At 43.0% G+C, this 26,165-nt stretch overlaps 1 protein-coding gene across 1 annotated transcript in view; it reads left to right on the top strand.

Moving 5' to 3' along the window:
* The first annotated feature begins 47 nt into the window (after nucleotides 1-47).
* Nucleotides 48-26,165, top strand: part of Bco2 (beta-carotene oxygenase 2) — a 36,002-nt gene continuing 9,884 nt past the window's right edge. Inside the window, exons 1-7 of the mRNA XM_020184119.2 lie at nucleotides 48-246; nucleotides 4,774-4,978; nucleotides 9,882-10,093; nucleotides 10,298-10,413; nucleotides 11,592-11,694; nucleotides 24,358-24,486; nucleotides 25,200-25,360. Of these exons, the coding sequence (XP_020039708.1) occupies nucleotides 159-246; nucleotides 4,774-4,978; nucleotides 9,882-10,093; nucleotides 10,298-10,413; nucleotides 11,592-11,694; nucleotides 24,358-24,486; nucleotides 25,200-25,360 (1,014 nt within the window). The 5' untranslated portion in view covers nucleotides 48-158. The remainder of the gene's footprint in view (nucleotides 247-4,773; nucleotides 4,979-9,881; nucleotides 10,094-10,297; nucleotides 10,414-11,591; nucleotides 11,695-24,357; nucleotides 24,487-25,199; nucleotides 25,361-26,165) is intronic.

The following is a 26,165-nucleotide window of genomic DNA, read 5'->3' as shown; positions in this document are numbered from 1 at the left end:
AAGCTCCGCCCCTTTCCTCCTCTCCCCATCCTCTTGTGTCACTGAGCCAGGGACAACCCAGGAAGTTCTGTGAATGTTTAATGCTTACTGACACCTAACTGCCGGTTATGTGAGGATTTGGAAGTCAGGATCTGCCGTTTACTGAACTGAATTCTAAAATGTTTTCTCGAATCTTTCTCCGTTTTGTCAGCAATGTTTCTACCACTGCTGTGGGTTTTCTTTCCGTGATAGTGCACCGGCTCCCAGGTAGGGGATTTGCCCCTGCCCTTTCCTTTTCCTCGCCCTCCTCTTCCTACCATTTTGCACTTGGACTTCTGTGCCTGTTTCCTGAAGTTTTCTGAGAACTTGTGAAACTTTTGCCTCTGCATGGAGCAGATAGGGGCAGCAATTCTGCCCAATCAGAAGTGAAAGAAGACTTAAGTCAGTATTTGTTTGCCTATTGTTAGGGAAACAGTTTTCACATTGGCACATTTTATGAAACATAGGGGCAGTATTCAGGATTTAGGAATTTGTTTTTTGGATGTGGAATAGGAAAGTTATTCACTATTCAGATTTTTCTAAACTGAAAAATCACTGTCATATGTTCTAATGTGTTTGGTTCTTCTAATGGCATTCTGGGAAACTACCATAAAAACCTATTTTTTTTTGTTGTTGTTGTTTTGTAGCTTTCTATTACAGGTACCATTTCATGATTTTATTTCTTGAAATTGACTGATATAGTACTGTCAGAAGTCTGATAGGCACTATAATTGCAAAATTATTTAATTCAGTAATATAGTACTTGCAATATGTAAGACAATGTGTTAGGTGCTAAAGGGAGAGGAGAGACAAAAATTAGACCTTGTACTCAGCTAGTAAGTACCTTGTACTTGGAGTAGATGTTGTAAAATATATGCATCTTTATCATACGAGGCAGAATAAGATAAGGGCCACAGAGAACTATAAACAGCTGCAGTGGGAGTTCAGACCAAGAAGAATCAGTTCTTGCTGTAGGAAATGGGAATGCGGTGCTTATGAAGCAGGTAACATGGCAATACATGAAGTTCATCTGAAGAAGATGGAAAATAGCCTAGGCAAAGAGAATAGTATGATCGTGATGAGGAGAAGAGAATGGGAGTGGTCCAGTTAGGCCTTAGTGAAAAGCGTTCATGAGAGCCAGAACTGGACAGGAAGGCTGGGGTGAGAGTATACAATGTCTTTTAGTCATTTTAGACTGCACTTGGTAGACAATGTGTGTGAAGGTTTTATGGAGGAATGTGTTTTGCAATCAGATTTATTCTTAGGAAAGTTAATTTAGTCACTGTGCTTCTCTACCTTTTTTTCATATCATAGCACAGGTAGAATATAATGCTTTTAGTTTGCATTGGGCTAAATTGGGTGGGATCTGGAGCCCTGATGACCTACTTAGAGCTGAAGGAAATTGACCTAGGGCCTCTGGCCATCCCAAGAGCCAAGGAAAGCAAGTGTCACTAATTAGGAAACTCCGGTATAGAAGATAGTTTGACCCCCTATCTAGTTTCTCCTTCTAATTAGGCTGTTTTAATATCCAGTTAAAAGGTGAGGTCTTGAATTAGGACAGTAGAAAGGAAGTGACAGATAGGAGAGAGAAGTTGAGGCATCAATACTAATGAGGACAGGATGAGGGAGGAAATGGTGAAAATAAAGGCTGTTGTCAAGTACCCTTCCAGACTTTTGAGCCCTAGTTATTTTATGCTGACTACCTGATGTTGTCTCCTTGGTACCCTCTTGCTGGCCCTGTGTGGGTATGGCAGCAGAACCTAATCACTTAGTGACTAGGAGGGGCATTGCAGAAGATGAATTCAAGGGCCACAGAGATCTTGAAGCCAGGCAATTTAGTTGATTTGGAAAAGGGAAAATGAAGGATTCTATGTTGACATGTTGAGAGTCCCCACCAAGAAGGACCCGGTGAATTTAAGAAACTAGATGAGATTACCAGAGGTGAATGGCAAGATGAAAGAGTAAAGGTCCAAGGTCATACCTTAGGGACATTTATGTGGTGATAAGGGGAAAAGAGCCAGTAAAAGGAATTAACATTTGGAAAGTATCATTGTATTTAATTATGGCGATAGATATAAACAGGAAATATTAACTTCTCTTATCCTCATTTTATCATTGAGAAACGATTGAGAAACGAGAGGTTAAGGGAATTCGCCCAACCTTGTCAGCTAATAAGTAATGAAGCTGGCATAAAGCAGGGTAATCAGAGAGAGGCAGAAAAGTTTGAGTGGTGCAATGTCTCAGAAGCCAAGAACAGAAAGGGGTTGAAGGCGATGCTGACAGCAATATCAAGTACTAAAGAAAGTTTGAAGAACATATGGCTGCCAACAATGTGCAGTATAGAACTATAGACACTGAAGATTTTCTAAAATGTAAATGCTTAAAATCTATGTGTGACTCCTCAGGCAGATGCCCAGTCAGGCTGCTCGATTTAATTCTATCTCAGTAAGTAAGATGACTAAAATCCCTAGCTTCGGGGAATTTATTTTAATCTAAAAAGAGAGTAAGATAAATATGCATATGTTAATAAAAAATAGAGTAAGATAATTACCTAAGGGTTTCCTTCCCTGTGTTTCCAAAGCATCCTCTTAATACCTCTAACAGTGTGGTCCCCATTCCACTATGCCTAAGAATACCTGCTTGCCTTGCCTCAGAGATTCTGATTTTTTTGTTCTAGAGTGGAGTCCAGGAATTCATTTTTTAGCAACAATGCCAGGTAGTAACACAGGTTGTATTTCTGTTGCAAATAGTCCTCAGACCAGAGTTGGAGAAACAAAACGTAATCAATGATCTGTTTTTTTTTTTAACCAGTCGTCTAGTTCCTTTATGCCAAGGGTCTAATGCTTCTCATCCCTCAGCAAGTTGTCTAAAGAATAAAAAATTCAAAGAAAGAAGCTGTTAATGGATTGGCCTTTAAGATCTGCATAAAAAATAATAATTAACATTTTGGGGTATTTATTGTGTTCTAAACTAAGTCATTTATTATTTATAGCCTTAGGCATGAAAAGAATTATTATTTCTTTACACTGGTGGAGTGGCTCAAGTGGTAGAGTGCCTGCCTCACAAGTGTGAGGCCCTGAACTCAAACTGCAGTACTGCAAAAAAAAAAAATAAATAATTATTAGGAAGGAAGAAATCGCTCAGAGAGGTTGAGTTGTTTTTGGGAAGTGACCAAGAAAGGCAGAAACATTTGAGATAGACCTTGAACAATAGATAGAATTTTCTTTTTTTTTTTTCCTTTGAGATGGCTAACCTTAAACTCATATTCCGTGTACTTGGCAATGCTAGGGTTTGAACTCAGGGCCTTGCACTTGCTAAGCAGGCATTCTACCACTTGAGCCATGCCCCCCAGTCCTTTTTGCTTTGGTTAGTTTCTGGACAGGGTCTCACTTTTATGCTCAGGCTGGCCTGGACTGCAATCCTATTTATACTTCCTGTGTAGCTGGGATGACAGGCACAAGGCACCATTCCAGCTTTTTTGAGATGGGGGTCTTGAACTTTTTGCCTGAGTTGGCTTCAAATAGAAATCCTTCAGATCTCCACCTCCTGAGTAGGTAGGATTACAGGTGTAAGCCACCACACCTGGCTCTGGCTTTTCTTTTTTCTCCCAGTGTTGGGAATCAAACCCAGAACATTGTGGATGCTAGGCAAGCACTCAACCATTGAGCTATACCTCCAACTAGAATTTTCTTAGGGAGAGGTTTGGGGAAGGTTTGGTGAAAGTGAATTTTATTTGGGGAGTCAGGACATAGCTGAGCTTGGCTAAACTGTTACATGTAGAAAAGTAAAAGGTCTCACGTGCTCCAAACTGAAAGCTTTGAATGAAATTGGATCACAAATATATTATAAAATAATTTGACAGAAGAATGAAACTACCACTTCTTCCAGGAAATAGTAATCCGTTTATGTTAGTTCATTTTTAAAATCTAGATTTATGACTAATCTAGACTTATGACTAGATTAATTTTTTATTTTATTTATTTTTTTGCGGTCCTGGGGTTTGAACTCAGGGCTTTGTGCTTGCTAGGCATGTGCTCTACTACTTAAGCCATGCCTCTAAGCCCTCACTGTTAAATTTTTATGAAATAAAGGATTGTACTTCAAGTACCCATTTAATTATATGTTTTCCCATCCCTCTGCGTTAGGTAATATTGCCTTGTGAACACTCAGTAAATATGAGACAACAGAGAAAAATTTCAACTTGTGGTATATAGTAATGATTTTTAGTTTTGGGAGCTTTTGGACTTCAGGTAATTTCATTGCATAAGTTAATTTATAATATCCTTGTAGAAAATGCTATGTACTTTCATGTGCATGCCATTAAAATACAAGGATTAAATTGAACACCTTATTAAATATACCAAAATCACCATGAAATCTTTGAGATCACTTTCTGGTGTATCTAGAGTACTGGGTTCAATGTAATTGTGATAATATTGAATGGCGGTCATTGTTTCCTTCTCACAGTGAAGCTGCTATTAGCACATTAGCGTTAGCATGTGGAGTTATTCTTCTAAAAACACCAGCATTGTTCAACTTGAAAATGATAATAATAGTAATTAAAGTCCTGAGTTAATTCTGAGGCAGATTAATACTGCAGAAATACAAGACTTGCTATGGTTCAGAAATGGAGAACCACTTGGTGGTAGGCTCACGTTTCATGCAATGTGCCAGTTTATCTATCATTTGTGGAGATATGGACATGTTTATAGGCGATCTGATAACATTGTTTTGTGCCTTTGGCTTCCTTTTCAGTTTTGAAGAGATACATGGGAAATACTCACCAGGAAAAAGCAATCATGGGGCAGAGGCATAATCTGCCGTGCATTGCGCCACTTGTGAGCACAGTGGAGGAGACACCCCAGATCACCTCTGCCCGAGTCCAAGGGCACATTCCTGAGTGGCTCAATGGCTACCTGCTTCGAGTTGGACCTGGGAAGTTCGAGTTTGGGAAGGATAAGTAAGCTTAGATTTTGGAGAATGACTGGGATTTCTTGACATGGGCTGATTTGGTGGAATACATGTTAATATCTGTTTCCTTCTGAGGTGGCCATTCAAGTCCTTGGATTACAGATAGGAAAACCAGAGCCTAGAGGGGAAAAAAAGGAGACTTAATTTTTTTTCTCACCTCTATACAAAGGAGAGACTTGATTATTTTTTAAAAGTCTTGACTTTTCTGCTCTGAAGTTTGTAAGTTTGAAGCTCTCCATGGGTTTATGCCAACAGAACAGAGGTATCAGGAGCTCTCTGTGTGACTGCCCAGCTGTTTCACCACAAGTTCCTGAAGGAAGAGCACTGTCTTCACCTCCTGGCACTCACCCTCACCCCGTGGTTCCTGGACACAATGGCCTCTTTTGGTTCCTCATTCTGGGCACGTTTTAATTTCTTTTTTATTTAATTAATTTTAACTTTTTTGGTGGTACTGGGGTTTGAACTCAGGGCCTTGTGCTTGAGCCACACCCATAGTCTTTTTTTTGCTTTATTTTTTGGATATGGTCTCACATTTTTGCCAGGGGACAGCCTTGGACCTCGATCTCCCTACCTGTGCCTCACACATAGCTAGGATCACAAACATGTACCATGCCCAATTTGTTGGTGAGATGGGGTCTCACTACCTTTTTCCCTAGGGCTGGCCTTGAACCTTAATCTTTCTGATTTCTACCTCCTGAATAGCTGAGACTATAGGCAGGCACCTCCATACTTGGCCCTGGGCACATTTACTTTCCTTGGCATCTTATCATTAGCTCTTAATCTCCTCAGGTCTGATTCTTGTTCTTCAGATATCAGCTCAAATCTTATCTCCTTTGAGCCTTCTTTGATCTCCCAATCTCCAAACACTAGGATTCATTACATTACCAACTTAATTCTCTACACAGCACTATCACTGTCTCATATTTTTGCTTGCTTATTTGTGTGTTAGTGGTGTTCCCCACTAGAAAGTAAGTTCTATGCGGGCAGGATCATTTTCTAATTTACCCAGTATCCGCAATATTAGAACAGTTGCCTGCACCTAGAGAGCACCAAATAAATAGATATAAATAAATGGAAAAAAACCCAATAAATCTTTAGGATATCATTTCTTTGTATGTTAGGAAGGATAGGAGGTGATATGGACAAACACCTATGCAAGGAAGGGATATGCTTCATTTTTAACATTTTTTAAATTTAGAAAAAAATTTTTGTTATAAATTATAGAAAAAAAGAGAAAAGCACTGGGGTTTGAACTCAGGGCCTCATACATGCAAGGCAGGTGCTCTACCATCTGAGCCACTCTGCCAGCCCCTAAAATTTTTTGATCTGCTTAAAAATTCACTCTCATAAGCCTTTTTATTCATGTTACTACAAAGTCTGAATGACCATTATTTTTAGTGATTGGGTGATATTCTAGGAATTACTGTGTTTTTAAAAAATTGTGGCAAGATACACAAAAAATAAAATTTACCATCTTCACTGTGATGAAGAGTTTAGTAGTATTGAGTAGATCCATATTGTTGTGTCATCATTACTACCTTCATCACAGAACTCATTTCCTCTTGCAGAACTGAAATCCTGTACCCATTAAACGCTAATTCCTTCTTCCCTTCCCCCAGCCTCTGGCAACCACTGTTCTACTTTCAGTTAGCCACACCACCTGCAGGGGACCTGACTGGAATCTGGCATGGTCCTTCTATGCTTCTCTAGCTGTTGTTGGAAGCAGACCAAGAACCAAGGGCATGTGGCATGCTCAACTATTTTTAAGACACATATGTCTTAATTCCAGATATTTTAATTTGCTGAGGCTGTTACAGCTTGTCTTCACCGAATAATAGGTATATGATGTTTTCCTCATCACCCTCCAGCAGCTGCAAGGAACCCTGAAGGAATTACTTTAGATGCCAGAGTGCAGGAGGGGCTGGGAAGAGGAGGAGGATAGGGGATAGGGGAGGTTTGGAGGTGGAAAAAGAGAGGGTAAGTTACTGGAGAAGTACAGTTTGGTAGCATTATATATACTTTTATTGTGAAACAGATTTTCAGAACCTTTTCATCTTGCAAAATTGAAACTATACCAACGAAACAGCAACTCCTTATTTCGTATTAACCTTAGCCCATTAACAACCATTCTTCTTCCCATTCTGTGAATTTGATTACCTCATGTGGCTGAGCATGGTGGTGCACAATAGTAATTGGAGCACTTGGGAGTCAGAGGTAGGAGGATCACAAGTTCAAGGCTAGCCTGGACTACATAGCAAGTTCAAGGCCAGCCTGAGCAACATGGTGACACCCTGTCTCAAAACAAACCCCATACCAAAACCAAAACATAACACAACAAAACAAACCTCATGTAAGTGCAGTCACACTGTCTTTTTATGACTAGCTTATTTCACTTAGCAGAATGTCCTCAAGGTTCATCTATGTTGTGATATATAACAGGATTTCCTTTCTTTTTAAAGCTGAATAATATTAAAATATATGTTGCTGAGGAAGCAAAATTTCTCCTCTACCTCTTGAGGTCTCCAGCTGGACCCAAGACTTAATCTTCCTCCACTGGAAAGATTAATAGGAGAAGAGAATAAAAATTTTATTTAGCAATTTTTAGAAGCAGCAGTAAATTGTGAAAATGTGATAAGATGTCTGGACCAGGGCATTTAATTGAGGTAAAGTGAGAAAGTAAGGGTTAGTGTGTTTTTTTTTTTTTTTTTGAAAGTTTTTATTAGTCTGATAATTTTGCAAGGAGGGGTCACTGTGACATTTCCATATATATATATTGTACCCCAGTTTGGTCCATCCCCTCTGTTATTCTCCCTCTTCTCCCACTCCCCTTCTCAAAATGACTTCAGCAGGTTTCATTGTTCCATATTCATACCTGTATTGAAAGTACTTCAACCATATTCACCCTCCTTTACCATCTTCAGTCTTCACTTACCCTCCCCCTCCTGCTAGTACCCTCCCCTTAACATGACCCGTTTTACATTCCTGTCTTCCATTGTTTTAGTGTGTGTTCATTGTTCAGTGGGGTTTTGTCTTGCTATTTTATGAGTAAATATATTGTGCGTAAGTCAATAAAATCCCCTCTGCTACTCCTCATCTTTTCCTCCGTACCTGGTATTTTTCAACAGTTGTCACTGCGTTTCATTGTGTCTTGTTCCTACCCAGATATGAGTTGTTTTTTTAAAGAATCATTACTCTAATGATTGTTTTGTTTTTGTTTTTGTTTTTTGTTAGGGTCTTATAATGCAGTCCTGGCTGGCCTTGAACTCTTATTTATTTATTTATTTATTTATTTTTTGGGCAGTGTAGGGGTTTGAACTTAAGGGCCTCACACTTGCTAGGCAGGTGCTCTACCACTTGAGCCACTCCACCAGTCCTGATGAATTTCAATATTATTTCATTCTCTATCATTCTTTTCTTTTTTTCCTCCTCCCAGTAAGGGTTTAACAAGGTTTGTACAGATTTTTCCTGGCCTCCACTCCCCATCTCCAGGGACAGGAATGTCTTCCTTCCTTTCTTCTGGTATGGGGTCGGGGTAAGGAACTTTCACAGAAGTTTTATTTCTTGCTTTTGGAAAGAAAACTAACGTTCCTAGAGCTCTTCTTGCAGCTCTGTTTTTCTAGTGCTTTTAACTCAAAACATCAGCATGTTAAAGTGACATTTTTTGGGGTCTGGTGTGCTTGAACCTCTACAAAGCAAACATTTTGTTTATCCAGCCAACCACGATGGACACTTGAATTGTTTCTATCTTTTGACTATTGTGAATAAAGTTACTATGAACATAGGTGAAATAAATGTCTCTTCTGGTTCCTGCTTTCAGGAACCATTGCCTTTTAAGACAATATTAGCTTTGCTCATCCATACTGAAAATATTAGGCAGTCGTCAAACGTGTGAAAGAAAGGACCATATAATAAACTCTCTTAAAAAACAAGGACATATTTTTTTCCTTATAGTTTTTCAGTGTTCCATCATTTAATATTTTATTTTTAGTATAATTAAAAGGACAAAAATGATTGTGCAAGAAGGACAGTCATCCTGTTTACTAGAGTATAATTGTGATGAATTTGAAAACATTAAATGGAAATTTTAATACATGTAAGATATGAAGATACCTATTTTTGGCATTTTTTTTTTTAGCATATGTTGGTTATTCAGGGGGCTTTTATTGTCACGCTTCCATATATGTATACGATGTATCTTGGTTAGAGTCATCCTCTCCATCATTGTCCCTCACCACCTCACCCTTACTTAAAAATAATTCCAGTAACTTTCATTGCTCTGTTTTCATACATCGACCTTTTCCCTCACCTTCACCCTTCTTCCTCCTTCTAGCATCCAGCCCCCAACAGGACCTGTTTTCCACACCAGTCTTTTATTTTTCAATTGTATATTCCTTGTTCAAAGGGGGTTCACCATGATATTTCACCCATGAATATATCATACTTTAATCGTATCAACCACCTCTATTACTCTCCCTTACCCCAAGGCCCTATTAATCAACACCCTTCAGTTGAAGATTACTATTTCTAAAAGCCTGGGAACCTCTTCTAATTTGGAAAGTGCCTGGTTTGCTTATTGTATCTTCTCATGGTGTTCTCCTAGCTTTAGGTTAAGATCACAATTATCTTAGGAGTCACCACTGTAGGGTTTTCTCTTCAGCCCTCTGGAATGTGAACTTTTTGACAGAGGCTAAGGGTCAGAAGAATGTAAGTTGCTTTTCCCTAGTGTACTCCAAAGTATGATCTTTTTAAGTTCTCTGACAAATCAGGTGGTGTTGGGACCTGTGTCATTTTCTTATCTCTGCATTTGAAGTGCAACCTTATCCCTGTCTCTCACTTAGCCCCATGCATTCCTTTCTGATGGACGCTTTCCTAGTCTTTCCTCCTGCTTGCAGGTATAGTCACTGGTTTGATGGGATGGCGTTGCTTCACCAGTTCAGGATGGAGAAGGGCACAGTGACATACAAGAGCAAGTTTTTACAGAGTGATACATATAAAGACAACAGTGCTGCCAATCGGATTGTGATCTCAGAATTTGGCACCCTGGCTCTTCCTGATCCATGCAAGAATATTTTTGAACGTTTCAGGTCAAAGTTTGAGCTGCCTGGTAAGCAGCCTTTACATTTACAGAATTTACTGGTAATGGTGACAATTACTTAAATGTTTCTGATATATGACAATTTACCCAAATATGAATCTTGGAAAAAACTATTTTGTGGAGTGTGTGCGAGAATGTTGAAACTGCTTTCTCTGTCTGAGTGTGTGCTTAAGGAAGATTTGGTATTGATGTAATTCTGATGGTTGGTTTCAGTCATGACTGACAACACCAATGTCAACTATGTGCAGTACAAGGGCGATTACTACATTAGCACTGAGACCAATTTTATGAACAAGGTGGACATTGAAACTCTGGAAAAAACAGAAAAGGTAATGTATACATTGGAAAATGAATAAAATAGAACCTAAAATTTCTTTCTATTTAAAATTTTTTTTAGTGTATAGCTATCTTAAACAAGCAAAAATGTCAATTTTTTTTTTTTTTTTTTTTTACAAAATCAGAGAATAGGAGAGGGCAGACCAGGTCCCCTTGTGGGGATGGTATCAGTGGAAGAGGGTGTAGGGGGAGTGAATATGGTGCACATGTATACCATATTCTGTGTACACATGTATGTAAGTAGAAAAATGAGACCTGTTGAAACTATTCCAGGAATGAGGGGGTGGAGAAAGGGGAATGATGGAAGGGTGAATTCAACTATATTTGATTTATTGTAAGAACTTTTATAAATGCCAATTGTACCCCCAGCACAACAATAAAAAAATACTTTTTTAGAACAGCAGATATGTGAAGAAGAAATTAGAGCCTAAAATCACCCATGACCAACTATGTTTGCCCTCTGTCCTGATTAAAGTGGACTGTGGGGTTGGTTTTCCTTAAAGACAACCCTAAGTTTTCCTCAGTCCTGCTCCTTAGGGCCAGGTAAAGGGAAATGGAACAGAACTGCTCGTGTTCTTCCTGGCTATAGCACCTACTGCACTGAGGTTGTCTACACCATATTTATTGCCTTGATCCGTTAAAAATACGATTTTAGACCAAAGTTAAAATTTTAGTTATTACCCTTCTTTTGAACTTTCCTGTGGTCTTGGACAAATCTACTCAGGTTTGTTGTTGGTGGTTGTGGTGATAGGTTTTGTTTTGATTGTTTGTTTTTGTTTCTCAGTCTCAGTTTCTTTTTCTTCAATGGGAAAAAATAAATTTGATTTCTCACAGATAAATTAGGGCTTGGGGCTGATAGAGTGTCTCAAGTGGTAGAGTACCTGCCTTTCAAGCCTGAGGCCCAGAGTTCAAACCCAGTACCACCACCAAAACAAAAACAAAAACAAAAAACACTCAACACAAAAAAGGACTGATGGAGTGGCTCAAGTGGTTGAGGCCCAGAGTTCAAACCCTGGTACCAGCAAAAACACAAAACAAAAAACTAGGGCTTATATTGTATTTTTCATATCTGTTTTTTTTAACATAGTTGACATGTGCCTACTATTTATGCATGTAGACAGAGATCTATGCACATACCATTTGAAAGTCTCTAATGGTCTTAAACCTGCAGGTGGACTGGAGCAAATTCATCGCTGTGAACGGGGCAACAGCACATCCTCACCTTGACCCAGATGGAGCGACGTACAACATGGGGAACTCCTATGGGCCAAGAGGTGAAAGTGGAATGGAGTTTCTGTATATCTATCTATCTATCTATAAATATAGATAAATTATACATATTTTATATGTATTATAATTATATATTATATATTTTTAAAGAGATAGTTAGGAGTCAGTTGTTCTCTTGGGTTCAATTATGGTTAAGATGTGAACATAAAATTTCATTTGAAAGGCTCAGGAGGAAATATCCAAAGTGGCATTATTGAGCTTAAATTACATGATTTATGATGAAGCATCTGCTCTATAGTTCTTTTGCACCTGTGCTTAGCAGCTGATTTTTTTCCATTTGTCCTTTTCAGTATAATTGCGTGCATGTTGGAGATTGAACTCAGGGCCTCACTTTGGCTAAGCTAGCACTCCACCACTTGCATAAACTCATATTTTTGGTTCTGTGGAGCTCTTGGCTTATAAGCATTGTAGGAATTCTCAGTCCTTATCTGTTGAACTTGAATTTTTAAGAATTACCACATTTCAAGTATAAGAAATTTAGAACTCTGCAGCAAAGAGGTAAGGGAAGGTCTGTTACCTAGGGAACAATACATTACAAAGTAAGTTAAGGCCATGATGGGGTTACATTAGCACCACACCTCCTTCCTGGTCCTCCACACGCTGTCACAACTGCCTACCAGTCTGCTCCAGAAAGTTCTAGGAGCTAACTGTGATAGGTGGCATTTACTGAGTGTGAAGCATCTTCCCCTGTATTTTCTCTTTCAATCCTTATGCTAACTCTTTGAGAAAGGTGCTATTATCACCCCCATTTTACAGATGAGCAAAGTTTGAGGTTTAAGTCACTTGCTTAGGCCAACTTCCATGTCTCAGAAACAGACCTGAAGCCAAGCCTGGCTTACCCACAGTCTTTCTGTGAGTCACTGTTAGACCATCTTATCAATGATGTGGAAGACTGCTTTGATACACTTTAATGCCCAGTCTCTACCCTGTCACCATTTCTCCCTGCATTTGTTAAGGGCCTTTTTTCCTATCTACCCACTCAGCCTGCAAATTCATGTTCCTATACGAGTACACGTGTCTCTGAAAAGAAGTGTGTTAGTGTCACCAATAGGTATTTCCCACTGTCTTGTTATCTTAGCTATCAGCCTATAAAACTGTATAGGTCCATGGCATATCCTGGTGAGTAACTGGCTTTGTAGGTCGCTTCTCTGCACCTCTCCATGTTTACATGGTTGAATGTAAGTGAAGGTGAATACTGCAGTTTTGTTATTTACAGATTGTGTGCCCTGGGTATTCATCACCTAATTTCCTTTCCTCTTTAACCTCAGGTAGAAGTAGAGTCTTCAAAACTGTTATAGGGAATAGAAAACATCCTTCTAGGTCAATGTTTCAGAACATGAAACCTTGATCATTAAAAAATCCACTTTTTTTTTGCAGTAGTGGAGTTTGAACTCAGGGCCTCACATTTACTAGGCAGGTGCTGTACCACCTGAGCCATGCTCCCCAGTCCTTTTCTGTTTTAGTTATTTTTGGATAGGTTCTCCTGTTTTTGCCACCCTTGGACCATGATCCTCCTTCCTACACCTCCAATGTAACTGGGATTACAGATTGGAACTACCACGCTTAGCTTGTTGGTTGAGATGGAACCTCACTAACTTTTTCCGCTGGAGTGGCTTTGAATGGTGATCCTCCCAATCTCTACCTCTTGAGTAGCTGGAATTTCAGCCATCCACATCCAGCTGAAAAATCCACTTCTTAATTAACTGTTAACCAAGTAGATCACTTTGTAGATCACTCATAATATGAGAAATGCTACTGAGCCATACATAGAATACATAGAGTACTATGTATTCTAAAATAAATAGTCACTAGATCAATGTTCCACAGCCTTTAATATGTTTAACAATCACTGGAATGCTTGGTAGATCAGTTCTTTCATCTCCAGGGATTGGAGTTCAGTTGAACTGTAAAAGTGCCAAGAATCTGCATTTCTAACAAGGTCCTCAGGTAGTTCCAATGCAAGTGGCTCCTGGAGCTCCCTGAGAAACCCAGCCCCCAGGCATAAGGCTCTGCTTGCCACTCTGCCTGAGTTTGCTGTTTGCAGGCTGAGCAGAATTAGACTGCCAGTGCCAGGCAGGGCAGCTGTCCCTGGGCGTTCCTCTGGGTGTTTCTGGGTGTCTGCCTTGCCTCATGCTGTCAAGACTTGCAGTTAGAACAGTTCTTTGACTAATGTGTTTAAATTCAGTGAATTGAGTAATGGTCACTTATTCCAATTGCCAAGATAGGAAATCCTTCTTTACCTTCTAATCCCAACTCACAGTGAATCTACTTTTCTCTCCTGATGACTTGTTTCATTGAGAAGTTTTCCAACTGGACCTTAATGCATATTTATTTGCTGGGAACTCGATTACCTAGGATACGTTTGGGGAAAATTTAGTGGTTCTTATTGTAATGAAATAAAATGCTTGCTATTCATTTCTACTTTCAGGAACAAAAAAGTTTTAAATTGTTTTGGCTTTTCCAGGTATTTTTAAAAAACATTTAAAAAATTAACAAAAATCCTTTAAGCATGAATCAATCCAGTTAGTTTTTAATACTTATTTAAAACATATTTTTCACACTAATTAGTTAGACAATCAGTTTGTCTCATTTCTTTCACCACTGGGCAAAGCATGATGTCTTATACATACATAATGGCCTCTCAAAATATGTCCATATCTCCTACCTGGACCTCCCTCCACCGCCCCAGTATCTTTTATATCTAGTTGCTTACTCAGTGTTTTTACTAGGATGTCAAAAAGACATTCCAAAATTAACTTGACCAAAATCAAACTCCTGATCTTTCCCCCTGGACTTTCTCAAGATGAATATTGCCTATGTTGGTTGCTTTGTTGGGGTCCGAGGTTGACCACCCCTCAGAGGAACAAAAGACACTCATGATAATGTAAGCCACAAAGCGAGGTTTATTTCCAGCCAGCTGGGGTCCGCGTATCCGCCCGACGCAGCGGGTTTCAACGAGGACCCCGAATGCAAAGTTCAGGCTGCTTTTATATTTTTTAAACATTAGTCATGGTCACACAGCAATTTTTATGGCCCCTGGGGTCACATATTTCTGATATCACCTACATCCTGGTGGTGGGGCAAGATTACTTGAAGATTACTTATCAGGAACTTGATAAACACCAGGTGTTTTAACTCGTTGACTCACATACCGTTTAGCAAGATTAACCAGAAACAGTCCCTGTTCCCAGAAACCGTCCCACCTCCCTTAGTTCCAGTAAGCGGTGGCTTGGGTCATGTTAGCCATGGCCGGTTTCAGGCTGAGTGGGCTGCAAGCCTCAAAGGTACCCTAACATTCCCCCCTTTAGTTGTTCATAATGAGGAATCATGCTCTTCTAGGTGACGAGTGTAAACATTCTCAGGGTTAGGTAACTTTTCATATTGCTGTCTCAGGACCATTAGTTGGACTGTACTAATTTGATCTTTCACGAAGGTCACTAGCTTATTCAGAATACAAGGACCAAAGGTTAAGATAAGCAGTAGTATGACCAGAGGGCCCACCAGGGTAGAGACCAAGGTAGTGAACCAGGGGGGACCTATTGAACCAAGCTTCGAACAAATTTTCTTGGGCTTCCCTTTCCCGTTTCCTTTTTGCCAGTCCTTCCCTCACTTTAGCCATAGAATCCCTAACTACCCCTGAATGGTTAGCATAAAAACAACATTCCTCCCCTAGGGCTGCACATAGTCCCCCCTGCTGGAGGAACAATAAGTCTAGGCCCTCTTCTTACCTCTCTGAGGTTCTGAAGCACTACCTCAGAGAGGTAAGGGATTTTTCCAGGTGACTAATGGAGGCTTCTATCCTCTCTATATCCTCGTCTATGGCCGTGCGCAGCGAGGACATCCCTTTATGTTGAGTAGCCAGGGAGGCTATGCCAGTTCCTGCCCCAGCCACTCCTAGGCTAAGTAGAGTAGCAATGGTTAATGCAGATATAGGCTCTCTCTTTTTTCTCTCACCTGTTCCTGTATCCCAGTATGAATATAAGCTCTCCTCAGAATGATAGATGATGCAGGGCGGCACAGTCACTAGGACACAGAATTCTTTAGAGCTGTTAAAGACATTAGTTGATAGGCAAGGGGTGAGCCCAGACTGCGAGCATACCCATCATCCATTGCCTTTTGGAATTGCCCACTTAATACCATCGCCCCAGGTGGGATTGTTATCTATAGTAGTGCATAGGTCCTGTTTTTCTGCCAGCACCTTCCCTAAGCAGGTTCCTTGGCTGCTCACTTGTTGTATGGTCAGACCTCTCTTACGGTCTCCCCAGGAACATTGAGTGGGGTTTTCACTAGTCGAGACATTGTAGGTGACATTTAGCCCTATTGCCTCATAGAATGGGGGCCTCACATCATAGCACAGCCAGCAGGAGGTAGTCATATTAGGGTTGGTGTGGTTCAATGTTAGGAATTCAGCATTTACCAAATTCCAGAGGGGGTCTGTGGACCCGGTCATGAGACTGGGCTTCACCAAGGGAGGGCCTGTGCCTAATGGTCCTGGAGTTTTAATACTAGCCTTTGTGTGAGGCCAGGTAGGGACCGGGGTTGTGCGAGGTCGGAGAGGTGGCTCTACATAGAGTGGCTTGAGTGCTTTGTTGGGACCTACCATTTTGGATGGTGGCCCAACTTTTAATCTGATTACTACGGTTGAGCCAGAATGTCCACCATATTTATAAAACACAAGTCCCCACACCTTGCCTTGTATCCACCTGGTGGTGTCCTCTTTGCCACTGTCAGTGAAAGTGACCTTGATTCTATCTGTATCTGTGGGTAATAGAATTCTGTGTCCCCAGGGTACCCCATTTACAAAGGCAAATTTGACTAGGTCCAGTTTTGATATCCCCCACTTCCATTCACCATCATTGGATGTGACACATGCCCATGACTTACAGAAGGAGTATTGTATCCCCCTCACAGTCCTTGTTCTTTTTGTGGCCGGGACAAGCATAAAAACCATAACATCGGGCTGACTCTGGGGCAGTAGACTTGTAGGCAGGATTGATGTCTCTAAAGCAGAATTGAAGCTCCGGCCACCAAGTTCCTGTGGGGGCAGTGTGAGTAGTCTCATTAAGGGTGGTATGAGTCTCCCCGTCGGTGAGTATCTAGGTTTGCTTATAGGGCTGGTGAGGGTTGTTTTTTGTGAGGCTCCTGCTCTGGGCGTTGAGCAAGATCAGAGCGACCAGCCAACCCATCCGTGGCTGCTCTTGAAGACTCTGCATGTTCCCGGGATCGCAGAAGCTTCAGCTTTAATGGGTTATCTGGGTACTGCCGTGCGGTCCACTCTCTAGCATCTTTCTGTTCTTGTTGACTGGCTTGACGCACATGGGAGTGATGGACCCAAGGCCCGATGCCGTCAACCTTAAGAGCAGTGGGGATAACCAGAATGACCAGGTAAGGACCTTTCCATCTTTCTTCTAGAGTGCGGGCTCTGTGCCTCTTTACCCATACCCAATCCCCTGGGACGATGCCATGTTCTGGGTTCGATGTGTCCTTTGTCTCATACAAGGCGCGCACTATGGGCCAGATTTCACATTGGACCTCCTGTAGGGCTTTTAAGCTGGCCAAGTAATTTGGGGCCATACTGGGTTCTTGGTCCGGTAGGGTTCGGACAACAATGGGGGGCGGAGCCCCATATAGAATTTCAAAAGGTGTCAATCCATGTACACATGGTGAGTTTCGAACCCAGAAGATAGCATAGGGTAGGAGGGCCACCCAGTCTCCGCCAGTCTCGATGGCTAATTTAGATAAGGTCTCCTTCAGGGTCCGATTCATTCTTTCTACCTGCCCTGAGCTCTGGGGGTTATATTCACAATGTAGTTTCCAATTAGTCCCCACTGCCCGGGCCAGCCCTTATAGGACGTTACTGATGAAAGCCGGACCGTTATCAGAGCCTAGAGTTTCGGGGATGCCATATCTGGGTATGATTTCCTCCAGCAAAACCTTAGCTACAACCTGGGCAGTCTCTTGTTTTGTAGGAAAGGCTTCCACCCAGCCTGAGAAGGTGTCTATCAGAACCAACAAATACTTGTACCCATACCTTCCCGGCTTCACTTCAGTAAAATCCACTTCCCAGCTCCGTCCCGGCGCCCTCCCCTGTACCCGTGTACCTGAATGTGGGAGTCCCTTTTTGCTGGGTTTCATAGCCTGGCACCTGGCACATTGGTCCACAATCTTTTGAATCTGGGCTGTTTGGTGTGGGAACCGGAGGCGGGCTGACTCGAGGAGGGTGAGTAGTTTCTTCTTGCCTGAATGGTTGGCTCGATGTAAATTGGAGAGGAGAAACAGTCCTAACTTTTCAGGAAGGATCAGCAGCCCTCCGATATCATGATACCAGCCTTGCTGATTGGGCTCTGGGCATCGGTGATCTTGGATCCACTGTTTGTCTTCCGGGGTGTACTCGGGTCATGGTGGCAAGCGTGGAAGCTCGGGCACGGGTAAGGTCAGCGCTAGGGTCGTGGAGGCCAAAGCAGCATTTCGGGCCGCTTTGTCCGCACGCCGGAGTCTGGGCAGATTGGTGACCAGGAACATGTACTACCGCAACAGCTTGGGGCTTCTCCACTGCAGTCAATAGTCTGTGGATCTCTGGGAGGTTACGTAGTTCCTTTCCTTCCACTGTAATGAAACCCCTTTCCTGGTAGATGGCACCATGTACATGGATGGTGCCAGAAGCGTAACGGCTGTCGGTATAAACAGTCACTCGTTTTCCCTCAGCCCGCTCGAGTGCCTCTGCCAACGCAATCAATTCGGCCTTCTGGGCTGAGGTCCCTGGGGGCAACGGGGCACTCCAAATTATGTTCCCACCTTGGTCCACCACCGCTGCGCCCGCCTTACGCACCCCATCCAAGACGAAGCTACTCCCATCTGTATACCATACCAGCTCACTGTTGGGTAGGGCTGAGTCCTGGAGATTGGGGCACATTTGGGTGATTTCAGCTATGATCTCCTGACAGTCATGTAGGGGGGCTTCCAGGTCTGGATTTGGCAGCAAGGTGGCCGGGTTCAGAGAGACTGGTTCGGAGAAGAGGATGCGGGGAGCATCCAGCAAGAGCCCTTGGTAATGAGTCAGTCGGGCGTTGGTCATCCATCTACCTGGAGGGTGCTTTAGGACCTCCTCTACTGCATGGGGGGTTACCACCTTCAGATGTTGCCCAAAAGTGAGCTTATCTGCATCCTTTACCATTAGGGCAACTGCCGCTATGATCCTCAGGCATGGAGGCCAGCCCGCTGCAACTGGGTCTAACCTTTTGGATAGATAAGCAACTGGACGCTTCCAGGGCCCTACATGCTGCATTAGTACCCCTTTTGCTATCCCCCTCCTTTCGTCTACAAAGAGGGTGAAGGGCTTTAGAGGGTCTGGAAGCACCAGGGCTGGGGCTCTCAGGAGGGCGGTCTTGAGCTCCTCAAAGGCCTTTTGTTGATCTGGCCCCCAGGCCCAAAGGGCCTTGTCATTAGTTGCCTCATATAAGGGTTTTGCCAGTTCCACATACCCCAGTATCCACAGCCGGCAGTAGCCCGCCATCCCCAGGAACTCGCGGACTTCTCGAGCCGAGGTGGGGACGGGGAGTCTGAGAATAGTTTCTTTCATAGCATTCATTAACCATCTGGTTCCCTCTTTTAGTTCATACCCCAGGTAGGTGACTGTTTGTCTACAAATTTGAGCCTTCTTTGCACTGGCCCGATAGCCCAACTTCCCCAGCTCCTGGAGAAGGTCTCCAGTGGCTTGCCAGCACTCAGCTTCAGATGCAGCTGCCAGAAGCAAGTCATCTACATATTGCAAAAGTGTGATGGCGATATGAGTCCAGATCCTGATTAAGAGCCTCATTGAACAGAGTAGGGGGGTTTTTGAAACCTTGTGGAAGTCTAGTCCATGTTAGCTGTCCGGGGGTTCCTGTATTTTCATCATGCTATTTGAAGGCAAAAATGTGTTGACTGTTGGGTGCCAGGGCTATGCTAAAAAAAGCATCTTTCAAGTCCAAAGTGGTATACCAAACATGGGAGGGGGGCAAATGGCTCAGCAAGGTATAGGGGTTGGACTGTGGGGTGGATGTCCTCGACCCTCTTGTTTACTTCCCTTAAATCTTGGACTGGCCTATAGTCTTTTCCCCCGGGTTTCTTAACAGAGGAGTGGAGTGTTCCAAGCAGAATGGCAGGGCCGTAATATTCTGGCCTCCAGGAGACGGTTAATGTGAAGGGCAATCCCCTTCCGTGCCTCAGAAGACATGGGATACTGACGGACTCGGATGGGCTGAGCCGAAGCCTTGATCTCTACTATTACTGGGGCTCGATGTTCCGCCAGCCCCACACCTGCTATTTCTGCCCAAGCCTGGTGGTAGGTTTGAATCCAATAAGCCATTTCAGGGGACCACTCAATAGGTTTCGGGGGAGGGTCCTGCAAGGAGAACAAGCGATGTTCATCCTCGAGAGACATGGTCAAGACTTGGAGGTGCTGTCCTTGTCAATCTGTCACTTTGATACCGTCTGGCTCAAAGTGAATGTGAGCCCTCACCTTAGTTAGCAGATCGTGTCCCAGAAAGGGGGCAGGGCACTCAGGAATGACCAGAAAGGAATGGGTCACCTAATGTCAGCCCAAATCCATCTGACGCTTGCTAGTCCATTCATATGCCTTGGACCCAGTGGCTCCCTGCACGAGACTTAATTTTCTGGGACAGTGGCTCAGTAGGTTTATTAAGGACTGAATATTGGGCCCCTGTGTCCACCATGCATCTCACGGGCTTCCCCTCCACATATATGGTTACCCAAGACTCAGGGAGGGGATCCGAGTCCCGTCCCCTCTAGTCACTGTCCATTCCGGCTAACAGGACCTGGGCGTCATTATTGGGCCTGCTGTTTGGTCCCGGGCGACCCTGGAGTTTGGGACATTCCTTCTTCCAGTGTCCATATTCCTTACAATAGGCACATTGTCCCTGGTCTAGCTTGGGTCGATCTCTTCGGGGACGTGTGGGGCCGGTCTGTCCAGAACTCGGTCCGGCCAGACCCTGGACTCCTGCTAGCAATATCTTAGCCATCTCCTTTTGCTGTTTCTTGTTTTCCTTATTCTGGTGTTACCTGTCCTCCTTCCGAATCCTTTCTTGTAGTTCCTGATTCTCCTTCCTGATTCTATCCTCTTGTTCTTCTGGGGTTTCTCGGGTGTTAAAAACCCTTTCGGCTACTTTCATCAGATCTCGGATAGTCATTTCCCCAAGTCCTTCCTGCTTATATAGTTTCTTCCTGATATCTGGGGAAGCCTGATTTATGAAGGACATTATCACGGCTGACTGATTCACCTCTGCTAGTGGGTCTAGAGGGTATACTGTCTGTATGTATCGTAAAGACGCTCAAGGAATGCGGCCGGGCTTTCATTTTGCCCCTGCATTATTGCCTTTACCTTAGCCAAATTGGTAGGGTGGGAAGCTGCTGCCCGGAGGCCTGCCATAAGAGTCTGGCGGTAGACCCAGAGATGCTCCCTACCTTCTGCGTCCCCATAGTCCCAGTCGGGTCTGTTCAAAGGAAAACAATCATCAATCAGGTTTGGCAAGGTGGTCGGTCATCCATTGTCGCCGGGGACATTCTTTCTGGCTTCAGTGAGAATCTGCTCCCGTTCCTCAGTGGTGAATAGAGTCTTAAGGAGCTGCTGACAGTCATCCCATGTGGGACTGTGAGTATGCAAAATGGACTTGAACAGATCAGTCAGGCCTCTAGGGTCCTCAGAAAAAAGGAGGATTCTGGGCTTTCCAGTTGTACAGGTCACTACTTGAAAAAGGCCAATACTGATAGGTGCGTCCCCTACCGGGATCAGCACCACCCAGGGCCCGCACCGGGAGGATGGGGGCCCCGGTGGAAGTGGAGGAGGGCTCCTCCTCTGGGGTTTCCTCTCGCTGCTTACGGGGCCTGAGTCCCCTCACCGGTCCAGAGACCAGGGGTGCAGACGGGGAGGCTGATGAGTGGGGAGGCTCAGGGGGGCCAGCTACCTCTGGCTGGAGCAGCACGGCAGCGGCAAATGGCAGGGGATTTACTTCAAAATCTAAGTCTATCAAGGACGGATGGAGAATTGGTTCTTTCTGTAGAATAGGCTTTTTAGGGGAAGTAACGGGAATGGGGATGTTCCCCGACACAGCCAGTATTGTAGGCCGGTCTGCAGGTGACTCGTGGATAAATGGCTGCAGCCAGGAAGGAGGGTCCTCTACCAAAGTCTGCCACATAAGGATATAGGGATATTGATCAGGGTGGCTGTGAAGACCGGGTCTATTAATGATGTCTTGGACCTTCTTAATTGTGTCCAAGGAGAAGGTACCTTGAGGAGGCCAGCCTACATTGAAGGTTGGCCATTCCACTGAACAAAGGGTGTTAAACTTACCTTTCTTAATTTCCATGCCATAATTGCGTCCCTTAGCACGGATTTCTGAAAAATGACTCAGAAAGAAGGGTCTTAGGAGTTACCTGATCCTGTCCCATGATGATCAGGAGGGAGAGACAGAGGAGACAACAAAGAACAAGAGAGACAATTCCAGCAGACAAACAAATTTGCACAGGACTCTCTAACATGCACAAGTACCAGCCGGTCAACCAGACTACTCTCATAGGCGCAATTCCATTCACACCAGACTCTGGATCCTTACCCAAAGACCGCCCAAACAGCATCCACTGAGGACGTTGGCGTGGTTCCTGACCGCCGGAGATGTCTCCCACGACTTCCAATAGTGGAGCCTCCAGGCTGTAACCCCTTCCTTCCACTCAACGAGAATTCTCAACCAAATTCAGACGGGGACTCTAAGTCCCTCCAAACGGAGGTGGCCAATCCTCCTTCCGCGGGCTTTCTCAACTAAACCTCGGTATCGGAGGCCATTCGTTCCTCTTAGAGAGGGGCTGATATCTCAGTGGGACCTCCAGATGTTGGGGTCCGAGGTCGACCACCCTCAGAGGAACAAAAGACACTCATGATAATGTAAGCCACAAAGTGAGGTTTATTTCCAGCCAGCTGGGGTCCGCGTATCCGCCCGACGCAGCGGGTTTCAACGAGGACCCCGAATGCAAAGTTCAGGCTGCTTTTATATTTTTTAAACATTAGTCATGGTCACACAGCAATTTTTATGGCCCCTGGGGTCACATATTTCTGATGTCACCCACATCCTGGTGGTGGGGCAAGATTACTTGAAGATTACTTATCAGGAACTTGATAAACACCAGGTGTCTTAACTCATTGACTCACATACCATTTAGCAAGATTAACCAGAAACAGTCCCTGTTCCCAGAAACCGTCCCACCTCCCTTAGTTCCAGTAAGTGGTGGCTTGGGTCATGTTAGCCATGGCCGGTTTCAGGCTGAGTGGGCTGCAAGCCTCGAAGGTACCCTAACAGCTTCTGGCAAAAACTCTGGAATCTTCCTTCACATTTTCCTCTCACTTTTACCCACACCCAATTGAGCAAAAAGTAATCTCAGTAATGCCTTAAAGCATTTTCATATTCAACTACCGGCCGGCAGAGTGGTTCAAGTGGTAGAGCACCAACCTAGCAACCATGAGTTCAAACCCCAGTACCAACAAAACAAAACAAAGCAAAACATACAAAACAATACTAAAGCCTACCAATTATGCTTGGTGCTGGTGGCTTACACCTGTAATCCTAGCTACTCAGGAGGCAAAGATTAGGAGGACTGCAGTTTGAAGCCAGTCCTAAACGAATAGTTCTCAAGACCCTATCTCAAAAATACCCAACAGAAAAAAAGGGCTGGAGGTGTGGCTAAGGTGGTAGAGTGACTACCTAGTAAGTGTAAGACCCTGAGTTCAAAACCCAGTACTATAAAAAAAAAAATTCCAACTACCTCATCCTTCTCCATGGCCATGACTATTTTGAGTCCTGTTCTCACCTATAGTTATCGCAGTAGCCTCACAACCGCTTTCTCTGTGGCTTCCCTTGCCATGCTTTTGTGATTTCAACAGAGCAGTCTTTGAACCCACACCCGTCTCTCTGGATTCATCTCTTGGACTCTCCTTGTTCATCATGACAGGGCCACTCTGGCTTCCTTGCTGTCGTTTGAACACTCCACGTTGCTCCTGGCTAAGAACGTTTGCATTTTGTCTTTCTTCCACCTGTAAGGCATTTCTCCCCTCCAGATTCTTCCTTCTCTCCTTCAGGTCTTAAATATCATCTACTTACTGAAGCCTTCCCAGACCACTAGATTTAAAATTGCAAACAGTAGCCCCCACTCTTACACAATCACTAGAGAGCCTCATTCCCTAACTTCCTTTCCATTATTTTTATTTGATGCATTGGATTTTTACTTACATGAATCAAGAACTACATGATTATTTTGTTTGAATGAACATTATTGCTGGGCATGATGGTATAGGCCCATAATCTCTGTAGTTAGGAGGTTGAAGCAGTAGAATTGTGAGTTTGAGGCCAGACTGGGTTATGTAGCAAGTCCTGTCTCAAAAAAAAAAAGATTAAAGATTGCAGTAATTCTAATACCAGGAATTCAGCATCAAGTAAATATTCATTCATTCACTGAGTGACTACATAAACATGTCACTTAACACATCAATATCTATTTAGTGTGCCTACTGAAGGTCAAGTCCTTGCCTTGTAAGGGCAAGGGTTATTTTTTTATTCTAGAATGTATGTGAAATAGTGAAGACAAGACTTTCTGTTTTCCAGGTTCCTGCTATAATGTTATTCGGGTTCCTCCAGAGAAGGGGGACCTTGGGGAGACAATTCATGGAGCCCAGGTGATATGTTCTATTGCTTCTTCAGAGGCAATGAAGCCGTCTTACTATCATAGCTTTGGTGAGTCTGGAGATAAGGTATGTTGCATGGGGCTCTGACTTAATGTTGCTGAATTAGAGGGATGTGTTTTGGCAAGTGCTATATTGATAGTTTGATACAGTATGGTGATAAGGAGACTGGGATTTCATTTTAATACCATTTAAGCTTATTCTGCCTGGTTGTGTGTCCTTATGTTAGCCAGGTAGCTGCTTGAGGAGCTGTAGCTGCTTCAGTATAAGCAATTACTAAAACATTAAAGAACAGTTCAAAATTTTAGGCATCTTTAAAGCCCACAAATAATAATCATACACAAAAAGGTCTTAACTGTATTTTGGAAGGAAATTCATATTCTATGTAGATTGTTTCAGTTTTTATTTAGAATTTTTACTTTGTGTGTGGTAAACTGTTATGGCTAAGCTATTCTATATCCTGATATAAATAGAAAGGGACTAAAAAAAATAAATGTGGGATCATAAATGACCCTGTAATATTGTGCTTCTTTACTTTGTTCCTAACCAAAATAATTTAAAAAGAAAAAGAAGTAAAACTTAAGCAGAGGGCATTCAACCTGAGCTATTGTTAGCAGTTCCCTTTTTTATATAGGAACAGGAAACACTGAAGTATTTCTGGCTAGTGTTAGTTTAGGTCAGCAGTAACATGTCCAGGCATTCAGATGGGCCCCATAACTACCTAATTTGCCAAATAATCTTTTACTGTTTCTTGGAACCTTGTAGGAATGACCAGGAATTACATAATCTTCATTGAACAGCCTCTAAAAATGAAGCTGTGGAAAATTGCCACTTCTAGAATTCGGGGAAAGGCCATCTCAGATGGGATAAGCTGGGAACCCCAGTATAACACACGGTTCCATGTTGTGGATAAGCACACTGGACAGGTGGAGTATTTTGAGTATAGTTATTGGGAGTATGGTTGGCTCCAAAGGTGAATTTCCACGTGACTGATTTTTCACTTTCACCAGACATTATTTCTAAGACATACCTCTCATGGCTATTTCCTTCCTCTGTTGGTTGGGCTAGCTACTTATTAATTAGTGCAGAGGATTTTGCATATTAGAGAATTGTAAGAAATGCTCTTACTCTTTTAATTTTACCTGATCCAGTTAAAATAGCACCAAGGAAACTCTTACCATGAGTTTTCCATATCATAATAGTCATGAAAGAGGACGTTTTTGCAGAGATCTGTAGTTGCTTTTGTGACTTCTTGCTATGTTAATGTGATAATTCCACCAAAGTCCAGGCATGTTGGTTGAATATCTTTTTTACTGCTGGTTAATAATTGCACTATTTATATATATATATATATATATATATTTTTTTTTTTTTTTTGCAGAGGTCAGAAAGATTTTATTTGTAGAGAATTTAGTAGGAGAAAAGAGAAGAGAAAGACTGCATATTGGAGAATGCTGGGGGACCCGGAAACCGGTGATCCCCTGGGTCAGGTTGGGGAGTGGGGTTTTATAGCCTATTTGCATTGCCTGATTGCAGGAGATGCCTTTCAGATGCAAACAGGTGTTTCCTAGGGAGGAGAAGTGTCTCCTTGACCACTTATCGCCTTTTGGGACCTCCCACAGTCCGTCCTTCATCCCCCCCCCCAATGGTTGCCCTAACTGCTGTTAGGGATAGGGAAGACGAAGTCTGTTCAGTAACTGCTTCCTGCTGACAGGGGGCGATGAAGGGGCC

This window comes from Castor canadensis, chromosome 2 (assembly GCF_047511655.1).
Source record: "Castor canadensis chromosome 2, mCasCan1.hap1v2, whole genome shotgun sequence".
NCBI lineage: Eukaryota > Metazoa > Chordata > Mammalia > Rodentia > Castoridae > Castor > Castor canadensis.
The sequence above is the reverse complement of the archived record's forward strand: the minus strand, read 5'-3'. Positions and strand labels throughout refer to the sequence as shown.